The sequence below is a fragment of the Fringilla coelebs genome, assembly GCF_963513975.1.
Source record: "Fringilla coelebs genome assembly, chromosome: 5".
Classification (NCBI taxonomy): domain Eukaryota; kingdom Metazoa; phylum Chordata; class Aves; order Passeriformes; family Fringillidae; genus Fringilla; species Fringilla coelebs.
The window spans coordinates 54,865,310-54,884,175 of record NC_140033.1 but is presented as its reverse complement, the minus strand read 5'-3'; the positions used below and the strand labels follow the sequence as shown (position 1 = coordinate 54,884,175).

The window sequence follows — 18,866 nt, the reverse complement described above, 5'->3', positions numbered from 1 at the left end:
TCCCCTGAAGGCAATGAATTAAAACAGCTTGGGGAAGATATCAGTGGTACCTAAAACTGGCTTCAAAAAGGAGCTGGCACCACCAGTTCAGCAACATCTGTGGGGAACAAGTGAAAGTCTCTGTTAGTGGGTGGGAGCCCTCTGATCAGGACAGTTGCTGGCCTTGGGTGATGGGGGGCAAGATTTTAGAAATTTGATACAGAGTGCATCATTTGGGGAGAGATATGAATAAGGAAAAGTGCTATGGGGGGCCTTTGCTTCCACAGCCACAGGGGAGGTTTAGAAGAAAGACATATATACCTCCTGAACCCTGACAGCAAAGCTGAATGCTACTAATCAAATATATTAGTAAAGATGGAAAGTTGGAGGAGGAATATAAATTTAAGATTTCTTTTTTCTTGGAGGGGGGAAATATATCTTTCCCTAAAGATGCTTTTATACAGCTGAGCCACATAGAACATACTTCCTCCAAATTTTGAGGATGAGGCAGGAAAATGTCAGCCTAAATGAGCGACTTTTACTACAGCTATAAGGAAGCAAAATAATACTTTTATAAAGTGTTAAGCAGTATTTACTGTAGGGATTGCTCAGTCTGCTCCCTGTGACTCTCCTAAACACCCACAAATGCTGAACAGAGACACATTTATGTGATTCTCAGTTGTCTTGCACACATCACTTTAGCATTTAGTTAGTTTCCTTCTTTTTTTTTTTTTCAGTTGTTTCTTATGTGAAGTTGTACACAATTTCATGATGTCTGAATAGCCCTAGAGGTGCTTCTTGAGCCAAAATTCGCCTGATGTTATTGAATGGCCCCACTGCACAAGCATGGGAAAGATTTGTGGTATAAACTGCTTTTTCTTGTTCTTTTTATGCCCTGACATACTCAGTAGTTTTTCATTATTTCTTATTACTAAAATCTCTCCTGGAGTTTCCTTATGGCTAAATAATGCAGGATAGGGAATGCTTTCTACAGTAAGACTTCTGCAGTGGTAGCAGCAATTGCCCTCTGCACATAGAGCTTTTTGGACGAAAAAAGCATGATTTAGATCAACAAAGATGGAATAAAGATTTCACTGAATTGTTCTTCTACCATCAGGCAGCCAGTGCAAATAAGAAGAAACAGCTCTGGTCTGATAGCAATGATATTTTTTGATGGGTAAATTCAGATCAAGCAAAGGCTAGAGAAGATCTCCTAAGAAAATGCAGCGTCCAGACTGGGGCACCTACATTTGTCAAGCAGCCTCTGCATTTCCAGAGCACAGACAGAAGGACCTGAGTGACTGTGCACTTCCCGGGAATGCTGTCTCCTTCACAGCCAGCCACATTCACACACATCACAAGGTGCAACACAGCACCATATTTTCATGACTTCATTTGAGAGGAACTACTTCTTCTCTATTTCACTTTCATTCATTATACCACATCCTCAATCACGGTCTCTGAGCATTTTCCAATGAGACATAAACAAATCACTAATGAGGATGTCATGTGGCTGCCTCTCCCATTTCATTTCCCAAAGGCAGTGTTTGCTCTGCTTATCCTGCCATTCCATGTGGCTTTCTCTACACATTACATGGAAGGCTTCACAAAACTTATCTATTTGTATGCAACAATTCATCCCACAATGAGCCTATAGAAGTCTCATCAGCCATCTGGTATTTTTTATTTCTCCAGGTTGAGAAAGCAATCAGAGCTAATCCTCCTGTGAACTATGGAAGTCAGGTTTTATTTTGCACTTTTCTGTACAAATAACTCTTTATAGTCCAAAGACTCCAAAAATCTGTGTATCCCTCAGCCCTTAAAGGACCCTGATGCTAGGTGGCTGCCAGAGTAAATGTGGTTCCAATCCAGAAGAACAAAATTCTCAGGGTATCTGGTGTAAGGTGCTGTAGGAGAACAATTTTTTGCTGAACCCTGCAACTGATATTTGTGTGTGCACCAAGTTTCCACAGGCCAGTGGGAAATGTGATGTTTTTCACACATGAAAATGGAAGTGGACCTGTCTGTCTGGAACAGAAGATAGTATTTCACAAGTAACTCTTCAACTGAGGTCTTGCTGGTTTCACAGTGACTTGGGCTGACAGAAGACTGGGGACAGTGCCAGGGAGCAGAGAACAGTGTTCCCTGGCACTGTCCCCAGTCTTGTTTCAGCCCAAGTCCCTGTGAAACCAGCATGGCAACTTGGGTGAAGGAAGTGAACCACACAGAATATAACTCTTGTTTTCCTATTTTTCAACCAGGTGGGTTACACTGGCTCAGCACAAACATCTGGTAAGGGCAGTTCATAAAGCCAGCATGAGCAGTTCTGCTCCTAAATGTCTAATCAACTAACCAGCATTGAAAGGTTAATGATCAAAGTCCTTACTTCTTAATTATGCTTTGCTTGCTTGAAAGATAATGAATGCAAATCCTGAGCATTATTTCAAGGCTTCTTTCCAAAATACATTAAAGACAAACCAAATTTGTGTAACCTGTGAATACATTATAATATAGAAAACTGAACCATAACAAGAGGTTGAACCTTAACAGGAAATGCCACCACAATGACATAAATTGGTGCTTGTAGCCAGTCTGTACTTAGCATTTCATGGGGTTTTGTTCCTACCCTTGTTTAAACACCATTATTCACAAAATCACTCACCTAATCTGGGAGGACCTTGCTCCCTTTGTTGAATGGACTGCACCATCTCTACAAGCCTGTCAGTCTCTTGAGGCATGTTCCATGAAATTTCTAGATTATTTTCCCTGGCATACTGGAGAACTGACACGTGAATTGAAGAATTGCCTGAAGAAGAAAATAAACACTTTAGGCAGTGCATGTGAGTGTCTTAAAATAAATCTAAAGAAACGTTGGCATTGTGATTTACATTAGGCACAACCGGACATTGGTTTCCATCAGAGTGTGAAAAGACCAAAACTGAACTATTCCCTGATGAAAAAATATCCAAGTACTGCTGGAAACAGTTGCTTTTCTATCAGGAGTCAGCATGCAGTATTTTAGCCCAGATCAATATTACAGTAACTGGAGAATTTTTTTTCTTGATCTCCATTCAGTATTATTCCTTTTCCATTTTAAAATTATCTAAACATCCCCTCTTTTTTTTTTTTTTAACGTGCACCTTGTTTTGCACAAGCAGTAAATTGATGCTCCGTTTGTCAGATGGGCCAAGCTCCCTGGATCATTTCATGCCCAATTCCCTCTCTCATACAGCACTGGAGTGATGTGCATGGAACAAAGTGAATCCAGGGAGCTTGACCTGTGAAGGGGAATGAAGATAAATTTCAAATTATGGTCCTCTCTAACATCCTGATTAAATATTATGTAAGAAGTACAAATAAAACTATTAACAGAGCATTTAGATAGACAGTTTAAAATACCAGATTTGCAAAATTGAACCAGGCAATATGTTGTTTATAGCGATTGGCTATACTTCTCTTCATGGCCTCCTACTGAGAGTATTTATGTATAGAGCACAATGAGTCTTTATCAATGCTTTGTAAGACATAAATGAACACTAACAATAACACCAGTTACTTCATGGAAAGGGTTTAATGCTGGATCAAAAAAATACAATTCTGACTAAAATAAAAATAAAATCCATGTTTGTTAAATACTACTGGGAAAACACAGGATGCAGATGAACTTGGTACAACTCACACAATGTCTTATACTGCTCCCTGTGCTACATGATCCCTTCATGTATGGGCAGGATACAATGCATTCTACCAGAGGGGCTGCACTGATAATGAAAGATAAGGAATGGCCTGACCAGAGGTGTACCCCCCTCTACAAGCACAGTGAGCTTAGCACACCCAGAAAGCGTCAGCCATCCCACATGGGTCAGGAAATAAACATTGAGCACTCAGTGCTTTGAGGGATTAGAATGAGTAATTTAAAATTAAGATTTGAAAAACCTCGAATAAGAAGCTGGTTTGTCCCCTACAAGCAAATTCTTTTGTTTTACAAGACATATTTCTGTGTTTGAGCTGAAAGGCAGATACATACCGATCACAACACTTTCAATAAATTCCCGTACAAATCTTTTCATTTCCTCAAACTCCGATGCTCCAATATTCAAACTTCCATCCAGAAGAAACATGATGTCCATGGGTTTGTTGCACAACTCTGAGGGTGACAGGGGGAGGAAAAAAAGTTATTTTATATATAATAACCAAAAGTAGTATCTGCTAATATGGTAGGAGCAGAAAGGGTAGGTCTAGCTGCATTTTGGGAAAACAGAGCAGGATAATGACCACTTGAAGCAATTAGTGATTCCCCTTTAATGAAAGCCTTAAGATTCATATCCAGTGGGATACATGGATATTTCAATTCCTGCTTTTCTACTGATTCTGTTTTACTCTCAGAGGACTAAAACAAAACAAAAAAAACACCAGCAGATGACAACAACAACAAAAAAACCCAACCCAAACCAGCAACAAATAAAAAAAAAACCAAAAATCACAGAATACAACAGCAAGACACCAAAGCAGATAAAGGAACCCTTCAAATTTCAGTGATGCACAGGGTAAACAGAGGAGACCCAAGAGAAGAAAGAAGAAATCAGAAAATTCATCCAATCTTACCTGTGATTTCAGTCCAAAATCTCATCCCATGAGTGCAGCATGACTGCAGCACTAATTCAGGTGCCTCTTCAATAAGACTATTGTAACTATTCAAGATAATTGGGTCATTAGGCTGACTGATTCTTCTGAGCTCTTGGATATTAGCACTGGGGGTTATGCCTATGGGAATAACATTTATGCTCCTGGGAGGTCGTGTGATAACATCAGTGGAAGGACTGGATGACACCATATATACCAAGTGAGGAACATCTTGCCTGCCCCCATTCACTGATGTAAATGTATGTTTGGAAATATAATCAAGGGCATTGCCAGTGTTGGTAGCTCTCCCTCCCTGGTAGGGTATACTCCTAACTTTCTCGATAATATTTTCCTTTGACTGTATTTCCCTAAAGGAATACTCCAGACTGACAGTCTCTGAATACTGCATGACTGTAACGTGAATATTTTCCTGTCCCACATTCATTCCTGTGACCACTTCCTCAATGAATTTCTTGACTTTATTGAAGTTTTCCTCCCCAACATTGTCAGATCCTTCCACAATAAAAGCAATATCCAGCCTGTTGGGACGGGACTTTTCTAAAAGAGGTGGTGGCGCTGTGAGTCCCAAAGGTGGAAATATCACACTGGACATGGATGGAGCAGATGTAGCTGGTAACAGAAGACTTTCTTCAGGTCCAAGGTCACACAGCTGATCAATGAGGAAATCTCTACGATCCATTAGCTCCAACACATTGCTCACTAGGAAGGCTCTACTACCTGGAAATACTTTTGCCATGAATTTGACTTGCTCCACATTGATATGTGGCCCAATCCCCACAGGTATTACTGTAATGTCTCTATTCTTTAAAAAGCCAAGCATGTCACGGATTTTTTTTTGAGATCTGCTCGCTATAAATATCACTGCAATTTTGGCAGCATTGGTCCTCTCTGCTTTTCCAAACACATGCAATGCAGTGTATTTAAAGACTTCATAGGCAGATGCTTCTTTATCACCTGTGTATTTTATGTTCTGGACAATTCTTCTCATCTGGGAATTTGTTTTGATATCTTTAAGGTTAAGATAGATTGTGGGACCAGCCCTATACACCAGAACTGACACTCGGATTTTTTTCTGGGAGATGTGGAGTTTTTTCATCACATCAATTATGAAAGTCTTCAGCTGTTCAAAGTCCTCCTCTGAGAGTTTATTGGAGCCATCGATCAGGAAGGCCAAGTCCATCATTTTGCTGCATGAGTATGCACTGGCTGGTAGCTCAATGTCCTCCTCTGGAATAGGTGTTGTCAGAGTTAGGGTGTCCTCCATGGGCTCACAGTCCACACAGGTTAAGTTCTTCCCTTCACACAGACTACAAAATCATCAAATCAGAAAAACATTAAATTTATCTGTAAAATGCAATTCATGTAACAAGTCATCCACACAAGTCATCTACACATTATAAAAGAACACCAATGCAAAACCAAACATCTCAAAACCACAGTGAAACCAAAACACGATGTGAATAATTTTTTCCCCCCACCCCAATTTCCCACAACTTCCCACATGGTATTGTACACCTAAATCCCCTGTGTTCATGGACATTTGTTTAGATCCAGGAAACATGACCAACAATGGTGTGTTTGTCAGAAGAAACTCCTTAGAACAGTCTTTGGCAGAAGCGGTAAAATCTGGGTCTGGAAACTGTTTAGGAAGCACTGAGTATCAGCAGTACAGCAACCTACAGGCCACTGGTGGACTGAACTGGCGGATCTGGTCTGCTTCACAAGGAACCAAAACATGAGGCAAACTGCAGGCAGTGAACACCAAGTAAAATCCTAGAGTAGGAGAGATGTTTTACCTCTGATATGACTCAGCAAACTCTGTGCAGGGACCAGGTTTACACACATTTTAATCTTACCAAAATTAGCAATCTTTTTTCTACCTCTGAAGTGCAGTACTTTCCTGGTGTTTTTTTTCCTGACTTCATTTTAGTTTGGATACAGCTTTGGCACATATTCATCCTCCACTGTTTCTTATATCTCTCTTACCTTCCTATTGTTTACCATTTCTTTTTCAGTCCAGTTTCTCATATTAAAGGCTTTATTTCAACCATAGATGTTACCTCTTTTTAGTCCCATGTCTTCCCTCACCATTTCTACTCACCTCCAGTAGTACATTTTCCCCTTTCCACCTCAGTTCCCAAATTTCTTTCCCTCCCTTATCTCTGCCTTTTCCACTATTCATCCCTCTGCACCCCCATGAGCTTTTTCACCTCTGTCACCCTCCACCTTTTATGAACTCCCTTAAAATTCACCCATCTTTAGCAAGGCTTTAACACTTCTGCCCTTCTAATTCCTGGTTGCATATTTCTCTTTACTTCCTAGAATCACAGAGGGGTTTGGGCAGGAAGAAATCCTTAAAGTGTATCCTGTCCAACTCTCCTGCAATGAGCAGGGACATCTTCAACTAGATCATGTTGCTTAGAGCCATGTCCAGCCTGACCTTAAATATTTTCAGGGATGGGACATCCACCACCTCTCTGGGCAACCTGTGCCAGCGTTCTACCAATCCCTTTGGAAACTTCTTCATTATGTCTCATATAAATTGAGCCTCCTTCAGCTTAAAACCATCACCCCTTGTTCTGCCCCAACTGGCCATGCTAAAAATTTTGTACCCATCTTCCTCATAAGCTGAAGCACTGAAAGGTCACATTAAGATCTTCCCAGACCCTTCTCTTCTCCATCCTGAGCAATCCCATCTCTCTCTCTGCCTTTCCTCACAGGAGGTGTTCCAGCCCTCTGACCACCTTCGCTTCTCAGAGAAAAGAATGTGCCTGCACTGAGGCACAGGGTGGAACAGAACCAGTCCATATATTCTCCTTGTCTTACTGGACAGTCCAAGGAACAGAGTAGGAAAAAAAGTTACAAAAGGGCAACCGCCAAAAAATGCTTGTGTGCACTGCCAGAGAAAACCCAAGATGTACAAACTACATGCGTCGATACTGGAAGAAGGCATTATTTTCCAGGAAAATACTTCATTTTACATGTGGCACCTTCATTTAAGTTCTCTTAATAGAAGTGTTATGTTCTTTTCAAGCTCATTTTAGTGTCTTCCTAATTGCAGAATGCAGAGCTATTTTTGGCATTAACATACAGCAACAGAAGATTTATTATTCGAATCCTAGTATGAACAAGACTCTTCTAGTTTCCAATTTCCTTTGGATGCTTGCTATGAAATTCATTTTTGTGCAGTATTTTCTATTGTTTGTACAGATGGTGTAGGCATCTAAATTAGGTGACAGCTATGCAAAAGGAAGTTTCCCTCGTGAGATAAGTTTGCCTAATGTTCTGAAATCTTTTCTGAGCAGCAGCCAGTGTATCAACATTTAAAATAAATTATTAATAAGAATTCCAAAAAATAAAAAACAGACTCATTTAAGAAGACTCTTTTTAGACCTTTTGAGGGAATTCAGGGCTCTTCATGTATATTGTTTAAATGTATGTATTTAATTGATGAGCCGAACAGTCTCATGCCCCGGGTTTATAGCTCAGTTGCACACCAGCCCTGGCTAGAGACCAGGAATTGTAAGTTTTTACATATTCTGAGCTTCTGTGAGGTTCAGAGCACTTGGAGCTGTGTTGGTCTCTGATAATAGCTGCTGCAGGGACAGTTACAACTCAGTTTCCATTAAATCTGATCAATTTACAAGTTGGAAAACTCTCTTTTATTCACATCATTATAAGTCACTAGTGAAAATATCCATCCATGGTCCAGACAGTCAGAGAATGACACATTTTCATAATATGCCACAGGGCATTAAACAAAATGCAAAGAGGCTCTGCTGCATTGCAGCTGAAGGCCCTCATCCTGCACAGTTCACAGCACCACATTCCCTGCCATTCATTTCATCCTATTTGGAAACGCCTGTATGCAGGATCAGAGCATGGGTATCAACCTTAATATCTCATGGAAATTGGTTTTCCAGGAATGGGACACAATTCCAACTGCTAATAATCTCAGCAAGTTCTAGACTGAGTGCACATTCAGATCTTGCACCTCACACAGGGATTTTTTTAGTGCTGGCAGAAGGAATGAGTCTGACAGCTTTATTGATGTTGAATCACACATTGCACAAAAAGAAGTTGAACATCCGAAGCCAGCAGGGCCACCAACACATGGGGAAAGGCCTTTTTTTGAAAGGAATTTATAGATTTCCCTTGCTTCAATTCAGCTGACATCCTATAATCCCTACTGCTGTAATTTAAAAACTTCAGTCCTGGGTTCTCTGTGGAGGGGTACTGACATAAAAGATGGCTTCCAAGCTTCTTTTTGAGTGATATATTTAAAGTTACATCCATATACTTATTAATGAGGATGTACTTCATCCCTGACCCTTCATCCTACACAAGAGGGATGCTGGTTCCTTGCACAAATCCATCATACCAAGATTGACAGCGCTGTGGATCATCTCTGTTCAAAACTACTCTCCTTCCATGTGGGATTCTGTCACCTCCAACTGCACACACGGGACAGTCTTCTGGACTGACACAATCCAGGGACAGCTCATCAACGATTTTCCCTGTTTCAAAACAGCAGAGCAATGTAAAGATGCCAGTTGTCATGAACTGTAAAACTAATCATGGGGTTAAAACAGTGCTTCTGAGGTGGTCTCAAACCTCCTGAATATTCTGCTTGGTGTTGTGGCCACTGCCAATTTGACACAGAGAAGTATCTCCTCCCCTCATAATGACTTTTAATTAGATATTGAAAGCACCTTACCCAGCATATACTTTCAACAGCCAGCGCCACACAGAAGGTAAATATATCTTCAGAACAAAGCATGGAAGATGTCAGAGTATCAGTATAATCAGGGGAAAAAGGCATTTTCCATTTTACATGTATATTATTTATTTCTCCTCCTATCCTCTACCTTGTTCTGATCAGAAATACCAGGGCCCAGAATAGCTACTTGGGACCTTAAAATACCTTATTGCTTCCCTTCTTCATTTTCTTCTCCCTGTCCCATATTTCTCATATTTTTTTCCTTTCCCTTTTCTACAAGGTAGTTGTTGGAATAGTTGAGCTGGAAGCTCATGCTCATGGGAGGATGCCAGCTGGGCACTCTCAGGAGCATCTTGGAGGTAATAAACAGGTGAAAGCAATGGATTTCACTGCTGTAGCTGCTCTGGAGCAGAGCATTTTATCAATTTCCAGCACAAATTCATATCTAACCACAGAATCAACAATCTGCTCCCACACAGCCCCTAATCCTCCAGTCTCATCAAGCTGATCCCATCCTCTCTCATCCTCGCTGGCAGGGGCTCACACTCCTCTTCTGGGCACCACTTCATGCCCTCCACACACTGTGCCCATTTCACAAACCCAAACTGGGATGCCCAAACACCTCCCTCCTCAGGCAGTAAGGAATTGTGGTGAAAACACATCACTGAACCTGTTAAGAAGAAAAAAAGCTGTTTAAATAAATCAAAATATGGATTTGGACTTACCTGCAGGACAGTGCACGTGGCATCCTTCCACGCACTGCAGAGGACACTCCAAAGCCTGGGGGTGTTGGCATGTGACAGGACAAGCAGGTCCACAGCTGTTATATCTCCATTCACACTGATAATCTAATTCCTGTTTATTCAGGTCCTCACAGCTTTGTGCTATGCAAGGACAGAATCAGAGGCAAAAAAAAAAAGTCAAACCAGAGTGTATATCCACCATGCCTCTTAGAACTACGGCCCCAAACATTGTATGAAGTTGACCACATATATATAGAAAAATAAAGATTTCCCCTTTTAAATAAAGAATATTTTACTACATTATTGTTTGACTACAGTCAGGGCAGACCACCTTTTCACACATCTTTTTTCATGCAATGAAATACTTGCTTTAACCAGAAATTCTTAGGTTTAATAATAGCAAGTGCAACACAACCCCAAACTGTAAACTTCAATTGATGCACATGTACATATATATTACTGAAACTATTTCTTCCTCTAGATTTTGTACTACAGGCTACTACGTCCCCTAATTGATGGAACAGGTTTGCCAGGTACAGAAATAGAACAGGGAACGGGAGTGTCAGAGAGACCTGTTAGCCCAGCCCCATTAATGTGAAATTCTCTGAATGTCAGTGGGGACAGAGCTAATCTGACCAGTCTGAGCCAAAACCTTGCACGTTTGCACCCAGTTCTGCCTCGTGTTTTCTGTACTTACGGCACAGAGTCGGTGACCTCCAGTGAACAGCCACCCCTTTCTGCGCACAGGCATGTGCATAGGCTGCGACGGTGTCACAGAAACATGCGCAGTCCCCAACAGACTCACAAGCACAGGTGTCATACAGGCAAATGTCAATGTAGGGCTCTGGATTCACCTACAGGAGAGAAGGGCAAAGAACACTCCAAGTCCTTCATCTCCTTCCTGTACACATCATTAACCTTCAGATGGTTTGGCTGCTCCACTTGCCAAGGGTCAAGGCGCCACATAAATCAGTGCAAATCTTTCAAGGACTGCAGTTTGCAATCACTTAATATTTTTAAGCTTTGTCCCCATCCCTCTCATGCAGCAGCTTGGGTATAACACAGCCTGAAAAGCATTGCATTGGCTCAACTTCCCCTTCCCTCAAATCTCAACCCTTAGGCTTCACTTGGTTAAGACTTGAATTTCTCTGTATGGTGTAGTCCCTGGACCATACAGTAAAATTTCCCTTGGGAAGAAGTTTCTTCATAGCTTAATAGGTGTGTTTCCCAAAAAGGTGCATTTTCCCAAAAAGCCTCCACTACAGGACAAGGTGAGAGATGAGAACACCAACCAGCCTTCACCAAATCCTCTGCGCTGTCAGCACAACCACACTTTTTCCCTCAGCTGTAATCAATGCCAGCACAGATCATGCAGGATTGAAGAATGTGAAACACTCACCAATTTTGTGCATTCTTCAAAGACACTTCCAGACAAAATGCTGCATGATGATTCTACCATCATCTGCTTCACTATGTTTCCATCACACAGTGGAGACATCAAGGTCTGTTCCAAGCTGGCCTTAATATTTAAGAGACAAGCAGAGATTGTTTTAGCCTTGTCTTCAGGACCTTGGGACTCTTCAAATTGAAGTAAAAGACTCACTAGCAAAGGAAATTGTTTCTCTGAGTAAAGTTTCAACCTGTTGCACAACATACACGGATCCTGCTGCAGCAGAGCAGATCACCTTCTTGATTTTCTCCAGCTCTTACTTGTACCCTGAAGTTTTAACTCAGATTTAGATGACAGGAATACCCACTGTACCAAACACCCAATCTGACAAATGACCATCCCCAACTCCTCAGAAGGTCCACGAGACTTAAAAATATGATCAGATTTCAGCAGACAATACCCAAGGCTGCTGCTGAATAAAAATAGCTCAGTAATCTTCCCTCCTTCCATTTAATTTATCTAAGAACAAGGAGCACTAGTATTGACACAGAATTTAACACGGCAACACCCTGCAGGTCCTGTCCTGTGCCTAGAACACCGAAATGAGAAGCTGCTCCTTTTCTGACCCTGCGGCCTCACTCCACAGTACTGCAACTTTTTATTGCGCTTCAGTCAAATGAAAAAAGGTACGTTCAGAAAGGTAATATTGTGGCACTGTCATACTTGCACATAATTAGCAACTAACCCAGAAGATTTCACATGATCATGAACAAATGCTTCAGTGTGTAATTCAAATCTTGTAAGAAAAGATCTAAAAAAGGCTTTTTCCACCTCCTGCCCCAATCACTTGGATGAATTTTCAAGAGGAGAAAAGCATCAGCTGAATGAAATTTTACAAATGTCAAAAAAAGTTGTTTGCAGGGTATTTCCTCATACTTTTAATTTGGAAATATTTTGGTCATTACTAGCCAGCTACATGCAAATTTCTTACTCAATTTCATTCTTTCAAAACTCTGTATTTGGAAAATAGGAACTAGACTCTTATGTGTAATATACTTAGATCTCCAAGAAATTTCTAGAACTGGGACATAGATAACACTTTCAGGAAGCAGCTACCCTTTCCAAAATTCACACGGAATGATGGATAGCAGTAAGCTCTCCCATCCCCTCCTTTATCCTGCTTTTTCTGGTCAAGATTTTCCCTTTACTAAAAAAAAAAAAGTCATACAGAAAGAAATTAACCTGTGCAATCCATTGTTTGTAATGGACAGGCTAAGATTTGGGATATCGAAATTTGAATAGGGAGAAGCAAAATTTTTATTTGAACGCACCCTGACTGATTGCAGCTATTTTTTTAAGATTAAACTCTAAAATGAGATTTCCAGTGATAGCTGGATTTCAAGCATCTGAGCTGGATAACTCTAGGAACAGTCTCTACTATACAAATTGGCAATTTTAACATTCCTCTGAAGCCAGGCAGCCCAGAAGCTTTACATAAGTTAATTGGCCTTTTACCAGATTGAAAGAGAAAATATTATTTGGCAAAAACATGGAGGAAAGAGTTAATTTCTACTTATTTTAATCCTTCCAAAGCTCTTTGTCCACTCTTCACTGATAGTGTAACCCACACTAATTAGTTTTCTCAGTTCATTCACAATTACCTTTGCAACATCAGCACAGCGGGAATTAACTTTCCAAGAATTACCAAAGTCAACTGGATCTACTTCAAGATGTTCACTGCTGCTGGTCAAATCATTGTTTTGAATTCCATCAAAATTTCCACACAGACCACACACTCGATCCTTGCAGGGAAAGAAACACAGAAAACATTAATCTTACAACTGTAGACCAGCTTAGGGTTTTGTTAACAAGTCTTTTTAGCCTGGTGCTTTGATGCCATGAGGTTCAAAATTTGAATTACCCATGGCCTTGCCAAGGCCTCTCAGACACAGTCTCTCTCAGAGAATGTGTAGTTCCCATTTCCACTTGGCTTTGCTGAAAACAGGACCACGCTGTCCCCAAGGACTCTCAGAAAGAAGGACTGCTCTAATCAGCAGTGCCCAGTGGCTCTGTTTGGAGTGTGTCCCTACAATCCCATTTTATTTATGGAGATTGCTGTCCTATCACCATCACCAGTAAATCTGGCTCTTATGCTGCTCTTCTTGAATGCAGAAGAAATCACTCCTGGTTATTCTGAGGCCCCACAGCACTCATCCTTTCTGTCATAACTCATTTCCAATGATCCAGGATTTGGCCGTTTTATTTGAAAAACCAGGAAAATGGGCAGTCCTACAGTACTACCAAACAACCCCTCAGTTTTTGAACAAGTGCCTAATATACCATGGAAATCTACATTATTAAAAAAAAAAAAAGAAAGAAAGAAAAAAAAAAGCCATTCCCCAGGGACAGGTTAAGTGCATACTTTTGTGAGAATAAGAGGTGAAGCAAAAACCACTTACTTTGAAATTGCCTTTTAAGATAACGGAGACTCCCATGGCCAGGTCCCAGGTCACACTGATGCTTTTGCCCAGTAAAATGATGTAATAACGGCCAGACTTGATGACATCTAAATTATCATTTTCACCCTTAGGAGGTACCCTGATGTTTACCTGAATGAGAGAAACATATTGTGCTATCAGCAGTGTATCTAATTATTATTTAAGGTAGGTGATTTTCCCAGTGGGACATGTTAACAGGTGCTTCCAATCATGCTGTTTTCCAGAGAGTTTCCATGCACTATCCAGATGCTCCAGAAAAACCAGAAATTTGGGATACAAGTACAGTCTTTCAATTTCATCCCATTTCCAAAGTCTTTGAATATGGTCCCAGGTTATAATATACAATGCCAATATATGAAGCAGGGCTGATAAAGACAGGGTATACTCAATTAATCACTAGTTTAGTATTGGTCACTGGTTCACTGAATAATTACATGTTGGTCTGGCCTTTTTTTATTTCAGCTTTTTAGGAAACTTAACAATTCTGTCCTTCTGGTGTAATAAGAACTGGCAGAACCACACATATCAGTGGCCTCTGAAAGACCAGTCTTATTCTGGAGTCAGAAAGGATCTTCTTCATAACTAATTACATCTACAGGAAAAATCCAGAGAGATTGTTTTTGGTGTCTATTCATCTTTTCCATCACTTTCCCTTCCCCTGTGTGCCTCTTTCTTTTTCCATCTGGCTGCAAATACACTGCCTCCAGCTACTAAGAATTTAAGAGATTAATTTAAAATGCTCTCTTTCACACCCCAATTCCCTTTCAATGGGAACTCTAACAGGAATATTAAACACATTTGAAAACAAAAGCCTGGCATGGCTGCGACTTTAAGCACCATATTAATGCATTAACTGCTCAGTTCTGGAAGAGGCAGATGAAAACATTTAAACAGTAGAAATAGCAACTAATGTAAGGGAGAAAAACGAGCCTAGAAACCATTTACCCACTCTCCTACTCAGAAGGCAAAATATTTCCTTACCCTACTATTCTTTCTTGCTCAATTCAGTAAAAGGTCAGCACAGTAATTAAATGCTTTTTATCTCTGAGCTATCATCAGAAATATTTATTCCAGAGAAGGCAGTTTACATCTTCCATGGATTTCCTAAAGAAGGTCTTCAATGTCATTAGGGAAGATATTAAAAGATATTTTAGGCACCAAAAGGTTTTTAACTTTCTCCTATGTCCAACATATTACTACACTTGACCACTTATAATTCTTCAACAGTCTTTGTCTTTCCAAATTCAGAGGGTTCCAAAACACAGAAGAGGACAAAGATGAGCTGGGAGGTTGACCTAAATTACAGAATTTTTATGTTTTTTGCCCAACCATGAAGTCATAAACTTTTGACCTTGCAAACTTGCAGATTTGTTTCAGAAAATCAAAAATTATTTTATTTTGTTTTAAACGTCAGCCAGAACTGTAACATGTCAGTCAAACCCTCATTTACCAGCAGCAGTAGAAGCTGCTCTCAAACCATATCATCTTAAACCAATGTTTATTGGAAACATTTTAATGGCCAAAAGAATACCTGATTCTTCTGCTTGCTCCTAAGGATTCTTGTGGAAAAAGAGTGTAGAAAGTCATTACTGAATAAGAATTTGTCTCAGAGTCTCCATATCAATTGGTTCTCCTTAACGTCTCTTTTAGTTGTTGTTATTTCTAAGCAAACTTGCGCTAGATATTATTACACTGAGCCTTAAACTCTCCAAAAAGACAACTGAAAATTCACTCAGGGTCATATGGACAGTGCTGTAACACAGACCTAGGTCTTACAAGGACAGGCTCCCTCAGGAACCAAACATCTTCTGATGGTGGAGCTGCTGGATGCCTAAATCACCTGCTGTTATCTTCTGGCCCTTTCTTACACATACAAATGGAATCACAGCTTTTCTGAAAATCTGTCACCTAAAGAAGGCTTTCCGACAGAGCCCAGCTAGATGGAATGATCCCTGCGCTGCTATTTACCCTCAGCCTAGTCAGGGATTCTTTAGCAGTAGAAATTAAAAACTGGACAACCAATATCTCTTGTGTCCATTCCTGCAGCACCCAAAAGCCTGGATGGATCCTATGCTGCCAAGGTGCACTGCACAGAGCCCTTCAAAAAGGTGATGCTTTTGTGTTCCTGCCAAAGCTCAGTGGCAATTTGCAGGCAATTCCAAACCTGTACAGCTTTGTCTGTTAACCCAAAAGCAGGCAAATGTAGAGTAGTTTCACTGGGAACATTCTTACAAGTGTCTGGTCCAGAGCACAGGACTTCTGAAAAGGCAGTGACAGAAACAATAATCCACTGCACCCCTGCAGTGGCTAAGCTCACAGGCAGTGAGAATTGTTTCAGTGCTCAAGGCAAAGGGCTGAACTCTGCCCTCTGGAAAGCTCATTTCCTGCTGGGAAGGGACATGGGAGGTGGAAGCCATTCTTGGTCAATCCTTCCACGTTTGTTGGTAGCAAAAGGGAGGAAAAAGAAGAATATAGTCAGGTGGATGTTCCATCCAGCAATTTAACAGGACAAAAGACAGCTGACATTCCAGTATCAACTTGTTGGAGCAGTGACTCTTTTTTTTTTGTGCGTGTGTGTGCTCAGTCCTTCAGATTGCCAAATTGGCTCTGATGTTTTACTAGCCAAAGGTCAGTCATCTGTTAGCCCTTCCTTGCACTTCAAGTTGCTGGAAACAGGCTTTGACAAACCATGTTTAGAAAGGGTCTGAAGTGCCCAAAACATGAAGGATGTGGAGCTGTTGGAATGAGTCCAGAGGAGGCCACCAAGATGATCAGAGGGCTGGAGCACCTCTGTTGTGAAAACAGACTGAAAAAGTGGGAAATTGTTCAGCCTGAAGAACAGAAGGTTGCTGGAATTGTTCAGCCTGAAGAACAGAAGGTTGCTGGAAGACTTTATTGCAGTCTTCCAATAGCTAAAAGGGCTACAAAAGAGCTGGAGAGAAACTCTTTACAAGGGTCTGGAGTGGGACAAGGGGAATGGCCTCACACTAAGAGAGAGCAGGGTTAGACTGGATATCAGGAAGAAATTCTTCCCTGTGAGGGTGGTGAGGCCCTGGCACAGGTTGCCCAATCCCTGGCAGTGTTCCAGGCTAGGTTGGATGGGGCTCTGAGCAACCTGGGATAGTGGAAGGTGCCCTGCCCATGAAGGAGAGTAGAACTGGGTAATCTTTTAGGTCCCCTTCCAACCCAAACCATTCTATGATTATCTGAAATAAACTGATTGGCATCAAGAAATAGCAGAAATACCAAAACAGCAGAAATACCAAATAGCAGAAATACCATAAAAGTGTTATACCTCTGGAAGCAAAATGGATAAATATAATCCTACTAACCTGATCATTTTATGATCAAGAATCCCGGAGGGAGAGGTCATTCATGCCTCAGCTTACTGAACCTCAGCTTATTTTCCAAAAAAAAAAAAAAAAAAAAAAAAAAAAAAAAAAAAAAAAAAAAAAACAGGAAGGAAAGAGAAAAGAAAGCATACATACATTTCCATTGAACAGCTCTATTTCCCCTCCTTCATACACAATGATAACCCTTTTGGTGCACTTTTCTCCAGTGAAGCCACAACCTTCATTTGAAATGAATATCTGAAATGTTCCAGAGTCACCCTTGCAGAAATCCTATCAGATAAGGAAATAAATGAGTCAGTAATGCAGAATACTTGAAAAACACACACAAGGAAAAACAGAGAAAAAAAAAAGCCTCAAACAACACTGTGTAATCTGTGGTCAATAGGATATATATTGGCATGCCAACTGTTCCCATGTTCATTTAGTTTATGCTTAGCACTGATATTCATGTGTCCCATCCCTTAAAGAGTGTGGCACACTCTGTCAGGGGCACACACATGCATAATTTGGAGAGTAATTTTTGGCAGGGAGAATTCACCATGTTACAGTATCTGTGATATTTAAAAATGTATGATGGGCACAGGGCACATCTGAATACACAGATAGCTTAATGTATTGATTTTCTTCTAAGTCCAGAATTTCTGAGATCCTTGGAGAGTTCCTACTACATTTACATGGTAACTCATATCTTTCTGGCCTTTTAGATTTTATTTTTTTGGTTGTGTTCATTTTTTTCAGTACACACCTCTTAAGAAAAAGGCTCTGTGTCTGTCATTTAAGGAAAACAGATCTGAATGCCATTTTAAGTAGCTTTGTAGTAGCCTATGGTATTGGTGCCCATAAGACCATTACACAGAGCTCTCAGTAGTTGAAAAGCAATCACTCCTCAAACGTAATCCTGCTGGAATCAAGGTGGGAGCATATTTCAAAGACCTAAGTAGAGGCAGATTGATCACACCTTCCTCCCTAAGGAGAACTGCAAGGAGAAATATGCCTCATGAGAATTCTGTGGGGAAAATAGTAACCCACCCAAGAAACACATCCCACTGTAACTGCAGAAAATTGTTGTTATCAATCAGCAGTGAGTCCATCTAGTTTTAGAACAAATTTTCAGATAAATCCTTGTTTGCACAGACATTTCTAAATACATGACAATTTGGATGTAGATGAGCCTTTATCTTAGTTAACTCTTAATTCTGTCTGCTTCCACAAATCAAAAGTTGGTTTTAGTCTGCTCTGCCTTTATCCCCCTCTCTTCTTGCTGTGAGGAAAATGGATATTGTCAGGGGACTCCAAGCAGGTGGAGCATGGAACAAGACAGGAATCGTGCTGAAGGGAATGAGCAGAGCCTGTGCTCTGGGTGCATTTAGGGAAGGTTCATTGAATATTCCTTGTCTCACACAGCCAGACAGCAAGCTACCACTACAGGATAAAAAGGAAAAGAAGAAAACATTGATTTATGGATACCCAGAATTCCATTTTGGAGATGAGATTCAGACAGCTCTGCTCTGTACCAAAGTGCTCTCATAAGGTTCATGA

General features: G+C 40.7%; 1 protein-coding gene across 1 annotated transcript in view; it reads right to left on the bottom strand.

Moving 5' to 3' along the window:
* Positions 1 to 18,866, bottom strand: part of VWF (von Willebrand factor) — a 119,549-nt gene that overhangs the window by 47,604 nt on the left and 53,079 nt on the right. The window contains exons 21-30 of the mRNA XM_084205314.1: positions 17,463 to 17,597; positions 13,936 to 14,085; positions 13,138 to 13,278; positions 11,486 to 11,605; positions 10,784 to 10,940; positions 10,069 to 10,227; positions 9,005 to 9,140; positions 4,585 to 5,930; positions 4,007 to 4,126; positions 2,642 to 2,785 (exon numbers count right to left, since the gene is read on the bottom strand). Coding sequence (XP_084061440.1) covers positions 2,642 to 2,785; positions 4,007 to 4,126; positions 4,585 to 5,930; positions 9,005 to 9,140; positions 10,069 to 10,227; positions 10,784 to 10,940; positions 11,486 to 11,605; positions 13,138 to 13,278; positions 13,936 to 14,085; positions 17,463 to 17,597 — 2,608 coding nt within the window. The remainder of the gene's footprint in view (positions 1 to 2,641; positions 2,786 to 4,006; positions 4,127 to 4,584; positions 5,931 to 9,004; positions 9,141 to 10,068; positions 10,228 to 10,783; positions 10,941 to 11,485; positions 11,606 to 13,137; positions 13,279 to 13,935; positions 14,086 to 17,462; positions 17,598 to 18,866) is intronic.